This window comes from Callorhinchus milii, unplaced genomic scaffold (genome assembly GCF_018977255.1).
Source record: "Callorhinchus milii isolate IMCB2004 unplaced genomic scaffold, IMCB_Cmil_1.0 Scaffold27, whole genome shotgun sequence".
Lineage (NCBI taxonomy): Eukaryota > Metazoa > Chordata > Chondrichthyes > Chimaeriformes > Callorhinchidae > Callorhinchus > Callorhinchus milii.
In genome coordinates, this window is record NW_024704768.1 from 2,558,502 (window position 1) to 2,578,879 (window position 20,378).

A 20,378-nucleotide genomic window follows, 5' to 3' on the forward strand; every position below is an offset into this window, starting at 1 on the left:
CCTCGCATTTGATACAGCGCCTTATCACGTCATGGAGGCGTCTCAAAGCGCTTCACAATTATACGCTGTAAAGTGAATCGACTGGGTGTTTTGTGGGCGAAACGAGGCCGCTATTGACCGGGATTTGATTCCCGAAACCTTAGGCAATTTCGTTACTCGACACACGTCTGTGTACCGAGCGGGAACCCGGATCGCTTTCCGGGGGCAATAATCTCTTTTGGAATTTTTTTTTTAAAAAAAAGATTTATTAATAATAATAATAATAATAATTGGGTCACTAAGTCCACGACTGTGTGTGCAGGACGCCGCTGAGCGCAATTGACTGCCGCGTTTCGCCCGCAAATTACGGCTGATTTACTTTACTGTGTGTCCTGTGAAGCGCTTTGAGACGTCTCGAAGACGTGATAAGGCGCCGTATGAAATGCAATATAAACTATGACATATTCCCTCTTTCTGAGACGATTGCATTTTCTGGGTGTGTGTGGGTGGGGGTGGGGTGGGGGGGGGGGTTTAATTCACATAAAAGAAAATCCCTTTTTGCTCTCGGACTGCCTGGAATGGGGTTGCAGGGAATGGCTGGATGGTGTAGTGACTGTGAAGGGGACAAGGACTGAGTGGGAACCGCTCTGTCTCTCTCTCTCTCGTGTTGGGGCGGGCGGGCGGGCGGTCGGGGGGGGGGAAAGCTGGGGCTGAGGCTTGTTGGGAACCGCTGCGAATCTGGATTGCGATTATTAGACGCATTTATTATTCATTGAAACCCCAGGAAACCATGGCAACGAGCGCGGTCTGCTGAGCTGTCTGCGTCTGGAGCATATGCATCGCTGCCCATGATGATGGAAGGCAGAATCCATCAGCCTCCTGCTCGCGGCTGGCACGTCTGCGCAGAGAGAGCCTCCGCTTCTTAATGGGGAGGATTTTCTGCCCCCCCCCTCCCCCCCAACCCCTCCGCCAACCTCCACCCCGTCAGTTGATCTCGGTCAATTAGCATTGACCCTGTTGGGGGTTGGGGGTGTGGGGGGGGGGCGAGGGGGGCGAGGGAGAAGGGGTGACGTGAGGTTGTATTTCCTCCTGCCGTGAAAGGCGCCAGACAAGTGTAAGTTGTTGGTCTTGTCGTGCTCCCCGTGCCTCCGCCTGGCTGTGTCGGAGATTTGCTTTGAAGCCGATCGGGTTATTACACCGTCGCGGTGAAAGGCAGCGAGTGCTTTGCGGGGGAAGCTCCGCTCACTATTCCGGGAGTCGCAGAGAGTCTGAACGGATCCCGGGATAACCCTGCCCCGTCAGGAAGTTGTGGCTCTGAGCTCAGAGCCGGGTTTCAGCCAGATCAGTTGTCACCCTCTCCTCTTTACCCCCCCCCCACCCCACCCCACCACCCCATTCAAACCCTGGGGTCCCTTCTCCACCCCTCCCTCACAACACACACCCAAGCCCGTAGTGGAGTCCCACAAGCATAGTGGTTCCCAAGTGAGAGGATCGGTTCCCAGGTGAGATGAAACCTCAGGCAAGTTTCTTTACCCCACACTCCACTATTAACCCAACGGTAACTAGGAACCCAGTTGTTAGTCGATTGGCGGATCGCTTTTCCAAGGATAATAATCCCTTCAAAAGAAAATAAGAATTTGGTCACTCAATCCACGACTGTATGTTGGGCACTGCTGTGCGCAATTGGTTGCTGCGTTTTGCCCACAAAATGCGGTCACTACACTTTACAGTGTATTCTGTGAAGCGCTTTGAGACGTCTCGAAGACGTGATAAGGCGCTGTATCGAATGCAAGGATTGGTATAATATTATTTTCAGGTCGTGCTTGAAGACCTTCCTCTTCGCCAGTGCTTACGGTCGCCTCCCCCGCTCCCCCTGGCTCGGCATCGGGCTCCACCACTGTTAGGTCCTCTCACTTGCGAACCGCTAGACTTGTAGGACTCCACTTCCGGCTCGGGTGTGGGTTGTGGGGGAGGGGTGGAGAAGGGACCCCAGGGTTTGAATGGGGTGTGGGGGAGAGATGCCTCTGGCGAGTTGTTGTTGTTTCCACCATTCCTGAGATTGGGAACAGAAAACCTGGCGTCCAACGTTTAACTGGGAAGGTCGGAGGGAGGGAGCGAGGAAGGGAAGTGAGAGCTTTATGATGTTGAGGAGAAAGTACTTTTACATAAGGAACCATAATAGGAGCCAACGCCTGGAATGCAGCCAAAGCCCACAGCTCGGGATGGTACATGTGTTGTATTTATAAGGCTCCCGTCAGCCTCTATCAGGGCTGATTTGCTCCTTGGCTCCCGGATCCTGGTCAAGGAGGCCCAAGGCTCTCTTTGTGCTCCCGTCACGTTCTTGTTGGAGCGTAAACCAAACGCCGGAAGCTGAGCAGCGAGAGGGAGGAGGGAGGAGGGATTGCAATTTGCTGTGTACCAACGGCAGCCTTGTTTGCCTACAAAACGGCTCACAAAACCCTTTCGCAACGACTGGTTCCAGCCTCCTCCTTGTCCTCCGGACCCTCCACCCCCCCCCCACCCACCCCCCACCATCGGCGGCCGTGCTTTCAGCCGCTACTCCCCGAAGCCGTGGAACTCTCTCCCTCAATCCCTGTGCCTTGCCCCCCGCGCCTCTCCTCTCGCCCCATTTTCAATGTAAATGCTGTGCAAGTGCAAGTTGTTGTTGTTGATGTTTACTACCCTTAATAACAATCTGTACCTTTGACACAACGCCTTCCAGGGTGCGAGGATGCCTCAGAGCGCTTCGCAGGATGTACCCCCAAAGTGTAGTGACTGTGTGTTTTGTGAGAAGAAGGACAAGAAAGAGGTGTTTCTTTCTCTTTGGGGTCCTGGTTGACAAGTCATCGTCTCCTCCCACTCCCCCCACCACTCAGATAAATTGCTTGTTCACTCCATGGCTGGTTATGAGGATATCCTCTCCCCCCCCCCCACCTTCAAATCCCTCCTAACGACTTTCCTGTTTTGATCGTACTTGTGGTCACCTCCCCCCATCCCTCTCCCCCTGGCTCGGGGTCAGCCTCCGCCACTGTCAAGCGCCCCGGGACGCTACCCCGCGTGAAGGGCGCTGTGTCCAATGCAAGTTGTCGTTGTTGTGCGTAGCCCAGACACAGTGCCACCTCCTGCCTATTGCCTGCCTTTTCATTCAGAACTCTGCAGCTCGTGTACTGTCCCGCACCAGGCTTCGGGACCACATCACTCCCACCCTCACCCTCGCCCTCCCCCTCACCCTCGCTCGCCTCCACTGGCTCCCCATCCCCCAGAGGATCGAATTCAAGATCCTCATCCTCACCTACAAGGCCATTCACGGCCTCGCTCCCTCCTACCTCTCCGACCTACTATCCCCCTACCTACCCGCCCGAACCCTCCGTTCCTCTGGCTCCGGTCTGCTCCACATCCCCCGCCCCAACCGCCCTACCATCGGTGGCCGGGCCTTCAGCCTCTCAGCCCCGAGGCTCTGGAACTCTATCCCCCAGTGCCTTCGCCGCTTCCTCCCTTTCCTCCTTCAAGGCCGGTCTCAAGACCTTTCTCTTTGACCTTCAGCCTTCAGCTCCCCTCTCGACTCTCTACCCCCTCCTCGCTCCCTCCCTTCCCTCCCCTCACCATTTCTCCCCAATGCTCGGGTCCTGACCCAACTGTACAGCGCCTTGGGACGTCCTCCCGACATGAAAGGCGCTCAATAAATGGAATCTTGTTGTTGTTGTTGCCTACGATGACAGTCACTACACTCAACAGCTATTCTCTCCACAATTAGACGGCAGCGGAGTGGCTGGTCCCACACTGTTGGACCTCTGTCAGCTCGCCGCATTAATCAGCCCCGTCACCGATGCAGTCAGTGTTGCAGCTGGGAAGCTGCCTTGTTGGGTGTCTGCTTCCCCCTGTTGGTGTCTCGCCAGCGCCGCAAGGAGCTCTCAGTCTGGTCCAGAGAGCCTTCAGCACAGTGATGGTATTGGTTAGAGCCCTCACCTCGCAAGCGAGAGGAACTGGATTCGATTCCTGGGCAGCGCGAAACCTGAGCGAAGAACCTAACCTCAGTGGTTAGAGCACTCGCTTTGCAAGTGAGAGACCTGAGTTCAATCCCAGGCAGGTCAGGGGGAAACCTTGGGCAAGTTTCCTCCCTCCACACGATATTTGGTGAGCGAGCAGTTAAGTAGGGACCCTCAAGCGCTCCGGGAATCTACCGTGTGTGAAGGGCACGATATGAATGCAAGTTGTTCTTGTTGCTGTTGGAGTCCTGTTTACAGTCACTTTACAGTGTGTTCTGTGAAGCGCTTTGGGACGTCCTCCCGACGTGAAAAGCGCTATATCAAAATGCGAGGATTATTATTATTATTATGTTGTTGGTCGATTGGCGGATTGCTTTCCGGTGAATAATAATCCTTCCCAAAAGAAAAAAAAAATCCACGACTGTTTGTGGGACACTGCTGTGCGCAATTGGCTGCTAGGCTTTGCCCACAAAATATACAGTCAATTTCCCCAAATAAGAAATCCCATTAAGAGATGCTGCAAAATAGCCCCTCCCACTTTCGCTCGCCCCCTTTGAGTGAGTGACAGGCAGCTGCCGTTCCTCCCGCGCTAGGGGACGTTGTCCTTGGATGGTGATGGCGGTGGAACCTCGCGAGCATGCGCAGAGAGTGGCCTCCCGGGAAGTGTAGTTCTATGTGCGTGCGGCGGTGGCTGTACTCGGCGCATGCGTAGTGCGCGAACCATCCGGTTGTTGTCCGGCTCTGTTCTCGGGCGCATGCGCCACGCAGGGGACACTGGGAAGAGTCGTCCGCGGCTGTGCACGGCGCGTGCGCGACGCAAGGGACGCCGGGGAGTGTAGTTCGCGGTTGTACTCGGCGCATGCGCGGTCGCCACAGACCGCAAGTCCCAGAGTGCCCTGAGAGCAATGGCGGCGGTGCCGAGGCCCCGCGGGCTGTGAGCAGGTGAGTCCCGGGCTTTTCGGGCCTGGTCCCTGCACCTTCGGCTCCGGGGAGGGGGTAGCCTCAGGATGCCGGTAACACGCCCACAGAACACCCCCCCACACCCCACCACACAGACCTCCCCCCCCCACACACACACAGACCCCCCCCCCACCCACACACAGACCTCCCCCCCCACACACAGACCTCCCCCCCACACACACACACACACCTCCCCCCACACACACACACACACCTCCCCCCCACACACACACACACACACACCTCCCCCCAACACACACACACACACACCTCCCCCCCCCCCCACACACAGACCTCCCCCCCCCCCACACACACACCACACAGACCTCCCTCCCCACACACACACAGACCTCCCCCCCCCCCCACACACAGACCTCCCCCCCCCCCCCACACACACACACAGACCTCCCCCCCCCACACACACACAGACCTCCCCCCCCCCCACACACACAGAGACCTCCCCCCCCACACACACACACAGACCTCTCCCCCCCCCACACACACAGACCTCCCCCCCCCACACACACAGACCTCCCCCCCCCCACACACACACAGACCTCCCCCCCACACACACACACACACAGACCTCCCCCCCCCACACACACACAGACCTCCCCCCCCCACACACCACAGACCTCCCCCCCCCCACACACAGACCTCCCCCCCCCCACACACACACAGACCTCCCCCCCCCCCTCCACACACACAGACCTCCCCCCCCCCTCCCACACACACAGACCCCCCCCCCCACACACACAGACCTCCCCCCCCCTACACACACACAGACCTCCCCCCCACACACACACACAGACCTCCCCCCCTCCCACATACACAGACCTCCCCCCCCCCCACACACACAGACCTCCCCCCCACACACACACAGACCTCCCCCCTCCCACACACACAGACCTCCCCCCCCCCCTCCCACACACACAGACCTCCCCCCCCCCCACACACACACAGACCTCCGCACACACACACACACAGACCCCCGCGCACACACACACACACACAGACCTCCGCACACACACACAGACCCCCCCCACACACACAGACCTCCCCCCCACACACACACAGACCTCCCCCCCCCACACACACAGACCTCCCCCCCCCCTCCCACACACACAGACCTCCCCCCCCCGCCCCCCACACACACACAGACCTCCCCCGCACACACACAGACCTCCCCCCCCACACACACACACACAGACCTCCCCCACACACACAGACCTCCCCCCACACACACAGACCCCCCCCCACACACACACAGACCTCCCCCTCCCACACACACACACACACAGACCTCCCCCCCACACACACAGACCTCCCCCACACACACACAGACCTCCTCCCCCACACACAGACCTCCCCCCCACACACACAGACCTCCCCCCCCCCCACACACACAGACCTCCCCCCCTCCCACACACACAGACCTCCCCCCCCACACACACAGACCTCCCCCCCTCCCACACACACAGACCTCCCCCCCCACACACACAGACCTCCCCCCCTCCCACACACACAGACCTCCCCCCCCCACACACACAGACCTCCCCCGCACACACACAGACCCCCCCCCACCCACACACAGACCTCCCCCTCCCACACACACACACACAGACCTCCCCCCACACACACAGACCCCCCCCCACACACACACAGACCCCCCCCCACACACACAGACCTCCCCCCACACACACATGACCTTCCCCCCACACACACACAGACCTCCCCCCCACACACACAGACCTCCCCCCAGACACACAGACCTCCCCCACACACACACCTCCCCCCCACACACACAGACCTCCCCCCCACACACACAGACCTCCCCCCCCACACACACAGACACAGGTCGGAGCTTGTAATAATGATTATTTGATGTCGCGCCTTATCACGGCGTCGAGATATCTCAAGCAAAGCGCTTCACGGGATATCCTGTAAGGTGTAGTGACTGTGTGTCTGGTGGGCGAAACGCGGCGGCCAATGTTGCACTGCAACGTCCCCACAGACAGCCGTGGATTGAGTGTCCGAGTGTTTTTTTGTTCTGGGGTGGTTATTACCCCCGGAAAAGTGATCCGCCAATCGACTGACAACCGGATGCCTATGGACTGTTGGTAAACAGAGGCGTGTGGTGCCTAAGGTTTCACCTCCTCTTGGAATCAGACGCAGGTGAACGCTCTAACATCTACGCTGAGGGATTCCAATAGCAGCCCAACGGTGGGGGTGGGGGGGTTCGTAACCCAGCGATACAGGCTTGTGGCCCGCGTGAGGTTTCATTTGCATTTTTGTGTTTTGCAGCAGTTTGGTGACAGTACTGAACCGAAGATTTGCCGTTTTGCCTCGGAACGGTAAGGTTTCTTCCCTATTAATATATTAATAATCTTTACATTTGGCGCAGCGCTTTGTCGCGTCAGGAGGGTGTCTCAAAGCTTACTGTGTATTTCGTAGATGAACGTGGCAGCCAATTTACCTCCAATAACGTCTCGCCAACAGCCATGAGGTGAATGACTGATATCTTGTTCTGAAGCTAATAGTAACTAGTTTGAAGCTGTCAGTCAGTCTCACTCTCATCCGAGTTAGGGGATGCGGATTCAAGCTCCTAAATTGGGAACGTTGAGATCACAGTCCTAAGCTGATGCTCCGGCACAGAGCTGGGGAAACGCTGCATTGTCAGAGGTGCCACTCTTGGGAATACATGTTAAATCAAGGTCCCATCTGCGTTTCTTCAAATCAATGGTAAAGATGCTGCAACACTGTTGGAAACGATAATAATAATAATAATAATAATCCTTGCATTTTGATATAATGCTTTTCACGTCGGGAGGACGTCCCAAAGCGCTTCACAGAACACACTGTGAAGTGAATTGACTGTATATTTGTGGGCGAACGCGGCAGCCAATTGCGCACAGCAATGTCCCACAAACAGTCATAGATTCAAAATGACCAATTTATTATTGTTTTTGGTTTTGGAGGGATTATTATTAGGCTCTGTGTGGAGTAAGGAAACTTGCCCAAGGTTTCGCCCTCTGCCGGGGATTGAACTCAGGTCTCTCACTTGCAAAGCAAGTGCTCTAACCACTGAGCTACAGGATAAGGGAGTTTCTCCAGGCTGACTACTCTCCAGAAAAAGTTGTGGAGTTCCAAAGGATGGGGGCGGAGAGACTGAATGCCCGGCTGCCCAGGGTCAGGACTGGAATTCAAAGAAATTAACCTTCCCATAATCATCATCATAATAATAATAATCCATGCATTTGACGTAGCGCCTTATCACTTCGTTGAGACGTCTCAATTAATGTTTCGCCCACAAAGTATACAGTCAATTCCCTTTACAGTATATTCTGTGAAGCGGTTTTGAGGAAACGTCTCGAAGATGTGATTTAGGCGCTGCATCAAATGCAAGGATTATTATTCATTATCAATTAATCATTCATGTCATGGCTGGTTGTTGGACGCTGCTGCTCGCAGATTGGGCCAGTTGTGTCAGTCACAGTCACTGCACTTGACAGCAAATTCCTGTGAAGCGTTTTGGGGTGTTTTGCAGGTGTTACAGGTGCGGTGTCAAAGGATGGAAGGATTGTTAGTTAAGCTGTCTTGTGTTCCCGATAGATGGTCGGCGAGATCATGGAAAGGAAGAAATCCCCCGACCGGGCGAACTCCAAAGAGCGGGAAAGGGAGCGGGAGAAGAAACGTTCCCGATCGCGATCCCGAGACCGGGAGAGGAAACGCTCCAACTCCAAAGAGAGGAAGCATCTACGATCCCGGGACAGGAAGAGATCACGGTCAAAATCCGTGGAGCGGGACATCGAGAGGTCAGTATCGGGTCCCGAGCTGGGGGTTGGGATCAAGAGGGTGGAGGGTGGGAAGGTGGGTGTAGGAGGGTGACTGAAGGGGAGGTCGAAGAGGAGGGTCTTGAGATGAGTCTTGACAGAGGCAAGGGAGGGGGTAAGGCAAAGGGACTGTGGGATGGGGCAGAGAGGCTGAAGGCCTGATCGCTGACGGTCTCGACTGGAGTTAACCTTCCCAGTCTTGATATAATAATGATAATAATCCTTGCATTTGATATAACGCCTTATCACATCTTCGAGACGTCAAAGTACTTCACAGAATATACTGTAAAGTGTAGCGACTGCGTGTCTTGTGAGCCACGTAAGCCAAACCAAAGTGGGAGAAAAAAAAACACAGGGCTCCTGTTCTCTCTGAGGGTGGTGTCTGCGTCTGTGACCAGCTCTTAACTCTTACAGAGATCGACACCACGGGAAGGACAAAGACCGAGAGCGCGGGAAGAAGGATCGAGACAATCACCGGAAAGACAAGCTGAGGAAGCGATCGAGGTGAGAAATGGAGCCAAACCGCGCGTGGGTGGGTGGGTGGGTGTCTGTCCGTCCGTCTGGGTGCCCAGTCCTGTGTCACGCTGGACACCTGAAACCTTCAGCACTCTAGTTTCATACAGACGTATTATTCCGTTCCAATCAATATCTCTGGGATTTCCATGTGTAGGTGGGATGCATGGAACTCTCGATTTGGTTTAGCTCGGTGATGGGTTTCCGCATGACAGACACCCCCGGAAAGCGATCCACCAATCGCCTAACAACCGGGTTCCTACGTACTGCTAGGTAAACAGAGGCGCGTGTGTGGAGTAAGGAAACTTGCCTAAGGTTTCACTCTGCCCGGGAATCAAACCTAGGTCCCCTCGAGTGCTCTAACCACTATGCTACAGGACTCCCAGTAAGGTGGGGAGCAGGGTTTGCTGGAGAGCGTTCAGGAGCAGCAAGTCTTGCTGGTTTCCCAGCCTCCCCCACGCCCCCCCACTCCCTCCTCAATCTCCCGATCATCACGGCTGCTGTTTCAGGCTGTTTGAGGAACGTAACCGCCCCCTTCTCTCTCCACAGGAGCAACTCCCCGAATAAATTAAGGGACTCAAAATTTCGGAAAGACAAGGATATCAAGAGGGAGGAGGACGAGGAAGAGGAGAAGAAGAAAGCAAAGGTGGGTTCGATGGAGATCAGTTTCCTGCATGTTGGGGCTGCCCCCCCGAGCAGGTCATTGATAGATATTCTGACACCCACCCCCTCCCCACGCTCTGTGCCGTTACTGATCTCAGCCCTGCTCTGCGCTGAGTGCCTGGTGTTGTACAGTTCAAGATCCTGGTCTTCACCTTCAAAAGCCCTCCATGGCCTCGCTCCTCCCTACCTCTGTGACCTCCTAACCCCCTACCAACCTGTCCGTTCCCTACACTCAGCGGGCTATGGCCTGTTTCATGTCTCCCCGCCTTGCCAGCCCCACCATCGATGGGCGGGCCTTCAGCCACTCTGCCCCCACCCTCTGGAACTCCATCCCACAGTCCCTCCACCTCGTCACCTCCCTCGCCTCCTTCAATACCCTCCTCTTCGACCCCGCCTTTGGTCACCTTCCTACCCCTACCCTCCCCGCCCTCCACCCCGTCTGATCCCAACCACCAGCGCGGGTGCGGATTCCTGACTGTCCAGTGCCTTGGAAAGTCCTCTTGATCGTGAAAGGCGGCGTGTAAATATAATTTGTTGTTGTTGTGTGAAGCGTTGTGAGACGGTGTGCCGTGTAAGTGCGAGCCGCTGCAGTAACGCTGCGTGTGGTGTGATTTCAGGCACAGCCCCTCTCGCTGGAGGAACTCCTGGCCAAGAAGAAAGCTGAAGAAGAAGCAGAGTCCAAGGTACCAGAGACCGGGTCCTTCTGCCCTGACAGCGTCATTTTCATCGGGGGAGGTGTGGGGTTGAGATCAGGACGGGTGGAGGGCGGGCATAGAAGGGTGGCCAAAGGCTCAGTCGAAGCGGAGCGTCTTGAGACATGCCTTGAAGGTTGCAAAGGGAGGGAGCGAGGCAAGGAGAACATGGGATGGAGTTCCATAGGATGGGGGCAGAGAGGCTGAAGGCCCGACCGCCAATGGTGGGATGGGGGCCGTGGAGCAGGGATGGGGCCATGGAGCAGGCCAGAGCCTGCTGAGCGGAGGGAGAGGACAGGCTAATATGGGAATCGCAACACAAATAATTTAAGTCTGATCTGTCTCTCGGGTTTGCTCCCCAACACCCTTTAGTAAGATTCCTAAAGTGTGCCTGCCGTCCTTGAGCTGCCAACCATTCCCTTGGGCAAGTTTCCTTCCTCCAAATGCCTCCGTTTACCCAGCAGTAAGTCGGAAGCCGGTTGTTAGTTGATTAGTGGATCTGGCTTTGCTCCGTGTCTCCTCAGAACTAGTGGGAACCTGCGCTCGCGTCACGTCCCCCTCCTGTCCTTGGTGTCGCGAGCGCAGGGTTTTTCAAGTGCGGGTTAACAAGGATCCTTTGCCCCTTTCCCGTTTTCCCCCCCACCCACCCACCCCTCCTCCTCTCTGTGTCACAGCCCAAGTTCCTGTCCAAAGCCGAGCGGGAAGCGGAGGCGATACGGCGACGGCAGCTGGAGGTGGACGAACGCCGGAAAGTCCAGGATGACGAGCGGAAGAAACGGAAACAATTCCAGGAATTGGGAAGGAAAATGCTGGGTGCGTGAGTGTGAGGGGAAAGGCCGTAAATACCGTGTGTGTGTGAATATCTATAAGGATTATCGACTGGAAACTCCAGCTCTGTCTTGTCACAGTATCTCAAAAGAGCATTCGTCCTTCCCACGGAACTGCAGTAGCGTGTAGTGACTGTGTACTTTTATTACTGACTAATGCAGCAGTTGATTTGCAGTCAGCACCTCTGACAATGCAGGGTCTCCCCCCACATCCCAACCCCCCCCCCCCCCCCTCCCCCCGTGTCGCACAGGACTCCGGTCTGCTTCACGTCCCCGCGCCTTGCCCACCTCACCATTGGCAACAACAACAACAAGATTCCATTTATAAAGCCTTCAGACTCCCTGCCCCCACCCTTTTTAACTCCATCCCAAAGTCCTTTTGCCCCCCCCCCCACTCCCTTGCCTTCTTCAAGACCCTCCTCTTCAACCGTGCCTTTTGGTCACCCTCCACCCCTCCTGATCCCAGCTCGGGTGCGGATCCCTGACTGTCCAGCGCCTTGGGACGTCCTCCTGCCGTGAAAGACACAGTGTAAATGTAATTAGTTGTTGTTGTAGTTGAATGTCAGACTGGACTGTGAGCTCAGAGACCCTGACTTGGGGCTTGAACCCACAACTTCCCGAGCCAGAGGTGAGAGAGCTACCGACTGAGCCAGGCTGCTGGAAGGTGGATCTGGCTGTTAGAGTAATGTCTTGCCCCTCCTACAGAGGACCCGCAGGAGAGAGACCGGCGTGAGCGGAGGGAGAGGATGGAGCGGGAGAGCCAGGGAAACGAAGAGGAAGGTGGCCGACTGAAGATTCGCGAAGAGAAAGACAAGACCAAAGAGCTGCAGGCGATCAAGGTAGCCATCTGTGAGCCCTACACGGCTGGTGTGCGTGTATGTGTGTGTGTGGATTTCGCGCTGTGTGCGCGTGTGTGTCGCCCTGTGCGTGTGTGTCGCGCTGTGCGTGTGTGTCGCGCTGTGTGTGTGTCGCGCTGTGTATGTGTTGTACTGTATGACTGACTGGTGTGTATTTTACAGGAACGCTACCTGGGGGGAGTTAAGAAACGTCGGCGAACACGACACCTGAATGACAGGAAGTTTGTGTTTGAATGGGACGCGTCTGAAGACACATCCCTGGATTATAACCCCTTGTGAGTATCCTCCACACCCTGTGTTGTAGGTGGGTCATACAAACTCCTCTCAGCAGCCACTCAAATACCCAACACTGACCGTGCCGCTCGATGCTTGTGTTAACTCTTTAAGCCTCAGGTCTGGTGTACAGCACCGAGAGCAGCCTCAGTGCTACCTTGTGGATGGAAGTTGTGCAAAAATATCTGTGTACTTCTGTCTGCTGGTGTCCGGTGGTGTGATGCTGTTTTGTGTGGTGGAGAAGAGAGGTGTGTGAACACACTGTGTGTGTGAATGTCCGTGCGTGTGTGAATATGTGTGTGTCTGGTGTGCTTTGTGTGTGTCTGTCGTGCTCTGTGTGTGTCTGTGTGTGTGAAGAAGAAAATGAATTGGGAAGCGGGAGAGAGCGAGAGAGAACGATGGGTCTTGTCCTCAGTGAGTATGGCTGAAGGGAGCTTCTCTGTGACCAGGTACAAAGAGCGACATCACGTGCAGCTCCTGGGCCGAGGATTCATCGCTGGCATCGACCTGAAGCAGCAGAAACGTGAGCAGTCGCGCTTCTACGGGGACCTGATGGAAAAGAGACGGACGCTGGAGGAGAAGGAACAGGAGGAGTGAGTCCGGCTCTCGCTCGTCCTTAATAATAATAACCCTTGCATTTGATTTAGTGCCTTATCACGTCGTCGAAACGTCTCCACGCCCTTCGCAGGATACACTGTACAGTGGATTGACTGTGTATTTTGTGGGTGACAGCCAATTGCGCACAGCAGTGTCTCCACAAAGAGTCCTGGATTGAGTTGACACTTTTTTGGGGTGGGAAGGAGTGGGGTGTGTTGATTACCGCCGAAAAGCAATCCGACAGTAGACAAACAACCGTGTTCCTACTTAATGCGAGGTAAACAGAGGCGTGTGTGTGTGGAGTAAGGAAACTTGGCTAAGGTTTTGCCCCGCCTGGGAATCAAACCTGGGTCATCTCGCTTACAAGAGGACCAAGCCGTTGGCCCTTCAGCCTCTCTGCCCCCACCCTTTGCAACTCCATCCCGTAGTCCCTCCCGCCTCACCCCTTCTCTCGCCTCCTTCAAGACCTTCCTCTTCGACCGAGCCTTCAGTCACCCCTTCCCCCAGCCTTCCTGCCGTCCACCCCTCCTGCAACTCCCAGCTCGGGTCCAAATCCCTGACAGTCCAGTCCAGCACCTCAGGGCGTCCTCCCGATGTGCGAGGCGCTGGGTAAATGTAATGTGTTGTTTTTGGGGTGTGTTGCGCAGGGCAAGGTTACGGAAAGTGAGAAAGAAGGAAGCCAAGCAGCGCTGGGACGATCGGCACTGGTCGCAGAAGAAACTGGACGAGATGACGGAGAGGGACTGGAGAATTTTCCGGGAAGATTACAGCATCACCACCAAGGGTGGCAGAATTCCCAACCCCATCCGGTCCTGGAAAGATTCCAGCATGCCGGCCCACATCCAGGAGGTCATTGACAAGTGTGGCTATAAGGTAAGCCTGGAGTCCCTGTAGCTCAGTGGTTAAGAGCACTCGCCTCGCAAGCGAGAGGACCTGGGTTCGATTCCCGGGCAGGGAGAAACGTTGGGCAAGTTTCCTTACTCCCCACACACGCCTCTGTTTACCTACCCCGCAGTAAGTGGGAACCCGATTGCTAGTCGATTGGCAGATCACTTTCCCCCGGGGTAATATTCCCTTCAAAAAAATATATAATAATAATAAATTGGTCGCTTCAATCCACGACTGTTTGTGGGGACGCTGCTGTGCGCAATTGGCTGTCGCGTTTCGCCCACAAAATACACAGTCAATTCACTGTACAGTGTATCCTGAGAAGCACTTTGAGACGTCTCAACGACGTGATCAGGCGCTATATCAAATTCAAGGATTATTATTGAACCCACAAACCTTCTGACCCAGAAGCAAGAGCGCAGACTGCCCCACGGGCTTTATTAAGCGCCGCTTCTGCCGTCTCTTCTTCGCACCGCAGCCCAGTGTTTTGGGGGTTCAGCCGGGTGTCTGACACGCACACCCTTTGCTGTGTTACAGGATCCCACTCCCATCCAGCGCCAAGCCATTCCCATCGGCCTGCAGAACCGGGATATCATCGGCGTGGCTGAGACCGGCAGCGGCAAAACAGCCGCCTTCCTCATTCCTCTGCTGGTCTGGATCACCACCCTCCCCAAGCTGGACAGGTAAGGTACTGGAGCCTGACCGGCACGAGTGGGAGGGTGGAGAGGGGGAGAGAGAGGGGGGGAACGGACGGGGAGTGGGAGAGAGAGAGACAGAAAGCCAGAGAGAGAGAGGGAAGGGGAGCGAGGGGTGGGAGAGTGAGAGTGGAAAGGAGAGAAAGGGGGAGGGAGTAAAAAGAGAAGGGAGTGGGAGAGATGTGGAAGGACCGACGGAGGAAGAGAGGGAGGGGGGAGCAAGGGAGAGGGAAGGAGAGCGAGAGAGTGCTTGAGAAGGAACAAATGAGGGAGGTGAGTGAGAGAGAGAGCGCGACGGGCTTTGTGTTTGTTGTATCTGTGGTGTGTGACCTCCGCTGTGTCCCCCGGGTGCACAGGCTGGAGGAGTCCGACCAGGGTCCGTACGCCATTATCCTGGCTCCCACCCGCGAGCTGGCACAGCAGATAGAGGAGGAGACCATCAAGTTCGGCAAACCCCTCAGCATCCGCACCGTGGCCGTGATCGGAGGCATCTCCCGAGAGGATCAGGGCTTCCGCCTGCGCATGGGGTGTGAGGTGAGTTCTCCCCCACCCCTTCACCCCCGCACACAGATTTGTTTTTGATCTGTTTGGTTTTGTCCGACACGAAGAGTGCAGGAGGCAGGGAAACCCGAGGGGAGACAGGGACGTGGGAACAAATGAGGAGTGATCGATCAAACAATCAGGGTGTGACTTCAGCCCAGTGACGATGCCGGGAGGGGATCAGTGTGTGGGGATGGGGGAGTGGGAGGGGTATTTTGTAAGTTTTTTTTTTTCCCAGCCGGGTGTCTGACACGCACGGAAACCCGTCACCGTGACCAGCCGGGTGTCTGACACGCACGGAAACCCGTCACCGTGACCAACCGGGTGTCTGACACGCACGGAAACCCGTCACCGTGACCAGCCGTGTGTCTGACACGCACGGAAACCCGTCACCGTGACCAGCCGGGTGTCTGACACGCACGGAAACCCATTACCGTGGCTTAAGAGTCTCAAAACCCGACTGAGAATTCCCCACATCCCACCCACACATGGAAACCGCAGAGATAGATTGTCAGAATGGAATGCGCTCTCTCTCTCTCCCTGGAGGGACGCCCCGTGCTTACCTAATTCCGGAGAGTATTAGGCGCACGTTGGCGAGAGCCAAGGCTTGGGGGGAAAGCCCAGAGTGTGCGTTGGGGTAACTGCTGGAGTCTAACCAGCTAAACCCACACATAGCTTGGCCATTGGGATAGAGATTGGGGGAGGGAACATAGTAATAAGAGTATTACTTATTCAGCCTTCCGAGACTTACGTAATTCTATAAGATCATGGCTGATCTGTACTTTAACTCAATTTACCTGCCTTAGCCCTGTATCCCTTGATACCCTGACAAACATTTGTCCACCACAGTCTTGAAGATGTGAACGGATCCAGCATCCACAGCATTTTGGGGGAGAGCGAGAGAGAGAGAGAGATTTCCACTAACCCTTTGGGTGGTAAACTGCTTCCTGATTCCACTCCTAAATGGCCTGGCCCTAATTTTAAGATTATGCCGCCTTGTTTTGGAAAGAGAGTGGGGTGGGGAAACGAGAGAGAGAGGGGGCGCGGAGCGACTGACAGAGAGAGAGCGAGAGAGAGCAGTGATCGTGTGTGTGTTGCCGGCAGATTGTGATCGCGACACCGGGTCGGTTGATTGATGTCCTGGAGAACCGGTACCTGGTGCTGAGCCGCTGCACCTATGTGGTGCTGGACGAGGCAGACAGGATGATTGACATGGGCTTCGAGCCCGACGTGCAGAAGATTCTGGAGTACATGCCCGTGTCCAATCAGAAGCCCGACACCGACGAGGCCGAGGATCCGGAGAAAATGATGGCCAACTTTGAGTCGGGAAAGCACAAGTACAGACAGGTACACGGGGGTGGGGGCTGGGACAAGTGGGGGTGGGAGCAGGGACACGGGACAGGTAAACAGGGCAAGTAATTCACAGAGACCTGTCGCTCAGTGGTTAAAGCACTCGCCTCGCAAGCGAGAGGACCCGGGCAGGGCAAAACCTTAGACGGGTTTCCTTACTCCACACACACAGCTTCTGTTTAACCGTCAGTAAATAGGAACCCGGTTGTTAGTTGATTGCTTTCCGGGGGTAATAATCCCCTCCAAAAAAAAAAAACATCTGGATATCCTGTGAAGCGCTTTGAGACGTCTCGACGACGTGACAAGGTTCTATATCAAATTATTATTATTATTATTGCATTGACTCAGGGTAGGGACATGGGGCAGGGAATGCGACGGGGAGAGTAATAATAATAATACTTGCATTTGATTGAGCGCCGTATCACGTCTTCGAGAACGTCTCAAAGCGCTTCACAGGAAACACTGTAGAGTGGAGTGAAACATGGCACTAGGCTGCACGGGGAGGGAAGGTAAGAGGGAGGGAGGGAGGGTGGGTGGATGGGTGTGTGTGACCCTTCCTCATGTTGTTGTCTGTCGCTTGTCTCCCCGGGGTGGCAGACGGTGATGTTCACGGCCACCATGCCGCCCTCGGTGGAGCGCTTGGCTCGCAGTTACCTGCGGCGCCCGGCTGTGGTGTACATCGGCTCAGCCGGCAAACCTCACGAGCGTGTCGAGCAGCGGGTCTACCTGATGTCGGAGGGTGAAAAGAGGTAGGTGCCTCCCAGCAGGGCAGTCCCTGTACTGTACACCACCCCCTCCTACCTCTAGTGACCTTCTAACGCCCTACCAACCTGTCCGCTCGCCGGGCTCCGGACTGCTTCGCGTTCCCCGCCCCACCCCACCACCGACGGGTGGGCTTTCAGCCTCTCTGCCCCCCCCACACCCCCCACCCACCCTCTGGAACTCCATCCCACAGTCCATTACGCCTCGCCCCCTCCCTTGCCTCCTTCAAGACCCTCCCTCCTCTTCGACCGACAGTGCCTTCGGTCGCCCTCCTACCCCTACCCTCCCCGCCCGCCACCCCTTCCTGATCCCAACCACCAGCTGACTGTCCAGTTGTTGATGGTGACACCAACCACGTTGCACACACGACACAGATTTTCTCTCTCTCTCTCTCTCACACTCTTTCTCTGTCCTTCGCTCTTACCCATTCTCTCTCCCACCCCCTCCCTCTCCCCCACTCTCTATCTCCCCCCGCCTCACATCCCGCCAGCTCTCCCCCTCTCGCCCGCTTAATCTCTTTCCCCTCCATCTCACGCCCTCTTTCTACCACCTCCCTCTCGCCCCCTCTCTCTCTCTCTCTCTCTCTCTCTCTCTCCCCCTCTCACCCGCTCTCTCTCTTTCCCCCCCCTCCCTCACTCTCACCTCTCTGGAGAGCTGGTGCTGTGAGGAGCACGTGAGGGTGGGCGACGGGGGGATGGGGGGGGTGCAGTACTCACCCACCTAGCCTGGAGTTCTCGCCCATTGGCGGTGACGAGTGTGTTTTTTTTGGGGGGGTAACTTTACAGGAAGAAGTTGCTAATGATCCTGGAGCAAGGCTTCGATCCGCCCATCATCATCTTCGTCAACCAGAAGAAGGGCTGTGACGTGCTGGCTAAGTCCCTGGAAAAGATGGGGGTAAGTTACCGTAGCCAAGTGGTTAGAGCGCTCGCCTCGCATGCGAGAGGACCTGGGTGTTTGGGTTTGTTTAACTGGGTGCCCGACGCAGACGGAAACCCATCACGGTGCTTTAGTCTGTCCAGAGATCCGCGTGTACAGTATTGGGTGGAAATTTTGATGCGATTCCCACTAATATCTAATAATACTAATATCTCTCTCTCTCCCCTCTCCGCGCCCCTTCCCCCCCCCCCCTCCCCGAAATAATAATTTGGTCACTCAATCCTTGACCGTTTGTGGGAGCCGCTGCGCTCAATTTGCTGCCGTGTTTCACCCACAGAACACGCAGTCACTGCACTTTACAGTGTGTCCTGTGAAGAGCTTTGAGGCGTCTCGACGACGTGATAAGGCGCCATATCAAATGCCAGGGTTATTATTATTATTGTTATTATTTTTATTAATATCCCCGTGGCCCCTCGCTGGTGAAACAGTGACCAGGGTGGGTCATTAGCGGCCCCTCCTGTTCCTAGCCTGTTCCCCGAAGGATAAACTACCTCTTCCCCTCTCTACAGTACAATGCCTGTACACTGCACGGCGGCAAGGGCCAGGAGCAGAGAGAGTTTGCTCTGTCCAACCTCAAAGCCGGGGCCAAGGACATCCTGGTGGCCACGGACGTGGCCGGGAGAGGTATCGACATCCATGACGTCTCCATGGTGCTCAACTACGACATGGCGAAGAACATCGAAGGTAAATGCGAAGGAATTGGGAATGGAGCTCCTGGAATCCAGTACTTTCACGTCGGGAGGACATCCCCCGACAGCACTGAACAATCAGGGATGTGGATCCGAGATGGGGGGGTGGTGGGGTTGGGATTGGGGAGGGTAGGAGGGTGGGCCGGAGGCTCGGTCAAAGAGACACGTCTTGAAGGAAGCAAGGGAGGGAGCGAGGTGAAGGGAATGTGAGGGAGTTCCAGAGGGTAGGGGCAGAGAGGCTGAAGGCCCGACCACTGATGGCCGGGTGGGGGACGTGGAGCAGACCACGACAGCTTAATAAAGGCAGTGGTGGAGTCCTGTAGGGTGGGGGTCACCTCTCCCCCAGCGAGAGGACCTGGGTTCGATTCCCGGGCGGGTCAGGGTGAAACCTTAGACAGGTGTCATTGGGAGGAGGGAGGAACATCCCAGGTTGAGCAGTATTGACACAGCGTTCCTCCACCTCCCGTGTCTCTCTCTCTAGATTACATCCATCGTATTGGCCGTACTGGACGAGCCGGTAAGAGTGGTGTGGCCGTCACCTTCTTGACCAAGGAAGACTCGTCGGTCTTCTACGACCTGAAACAGGCCATCCTGGAGAGCCCGGTCTCCTCCTGCCCCCCGGAGCTGAGCAACCATCCAGACGCCCAGCACAAGCCGGGCACCATCCTCACCAAGAAACGACGCGAGGAGACCATCTTTGCCTAGAGGGCCTTGGAGGAACTTGGCGGGAGGTGTGTGCGAGGAAGGGCGTGGTTGGGGGCGAGGGAAGAGATCACCTTGTGGGAGGTGTGCGCGTGTGTGTGTGTGTGAGGGAGGGGGAGCATGGGGGTGGAAAGAGGACGAGGACGTGGACTTTACTAGCCTGTGGTGGCGGAACAAACTCCCAGGTAATAGGGAGTGCCCCCCCCACCCCCCACCACCACGCCCATAGAACCCCCACCACCCCAAACCTACAAGGTATCGCTTTATTCCGTGACATCTCTGTTGACAATCGGATGATGATTTCTAGCTGTCGAGGACCAAGCTCAATCTCTCTTGAACTTTCTCTCTCTTCCCCCCCCCCCCCACGCCCCCACGAGACAACAATCTCCCTCCTCAACATTGGGGAAATTATAGATTTGAAGCTGGGGGTGGGGTGGGGTGTGGGGGGGAAGCTATTTAGCTGCTTGCTTTGTAAAACTCACCTGAGAATGAGATTCCAGGCGGGTGGTGGTGCAGAGGCGATAGTTTCTGCCAGTGTAGTGACTGTCGTAAATGGGTTTGGGGAGGGGAGGGGCTGTACGTCTCTCTCCTTTCAATCTCCCCCCACTCCCCCCCCCCCCCCCCACCACATCCCCC

At 56.0% G+C, this 20,378-nt stretch overlaps 1 protein-coding gene across 2 annotated transcripts; it reads left to right on the forward strand.

Annotated features, from left to right (window-relative positions):
- The first annotated feature begins 4,827 nt into the window (after positions 1–4,827).
- Positions 4,828–20,300, forward strand: ddx23 (DEAD (Asp-Glu-Ala-Asp) box polypeptide 23). Of its 2 annotated transcripts, none has more exons than XM_042344192.1 (18): positions 4,828–4,907; positions 7,230–7,279; positions 8,538–8,740; positions 9,173–9,262; positions 9,821–9,917; positions 10,552–10,617; positions 11,301–11,439; positions 12,159–12,292; positions 12,473–12,585; positions 13,033–13,176; positions 13,828–14,053; positions 14,606–14,751; positions 15,120–15,297; positions 16,408–16,650; positions 17,251–17,402; positions 18,201–18,309; positions 18,861–19,035; positions 19,522–20,300. In XM_042344192.1, exons 3-18 carry the CDS (start codon positions 8,538–8,540, stop codon positions 19,743–19,745), a joined length of 2,439 nt encoding a protein of 812 aa, XP_042200126.1. In that variant the 5' UTR covers positions 4,828–4,907; positions 7,230–7,279; the 3' UTR covers positions 19,746–20,300. The 2 variants fall into 2 exon arrangements, with proteins under 2 accessions (XP_042200126.1, XP_042200127.1); XM_042344193.1 differs by having other exon boundaries at positions 4,854–4,907; positions 7,233–7,279.
- The last annotated feature ends 78 nt before the right edge of the window (positions 20,301–20,378 follow it).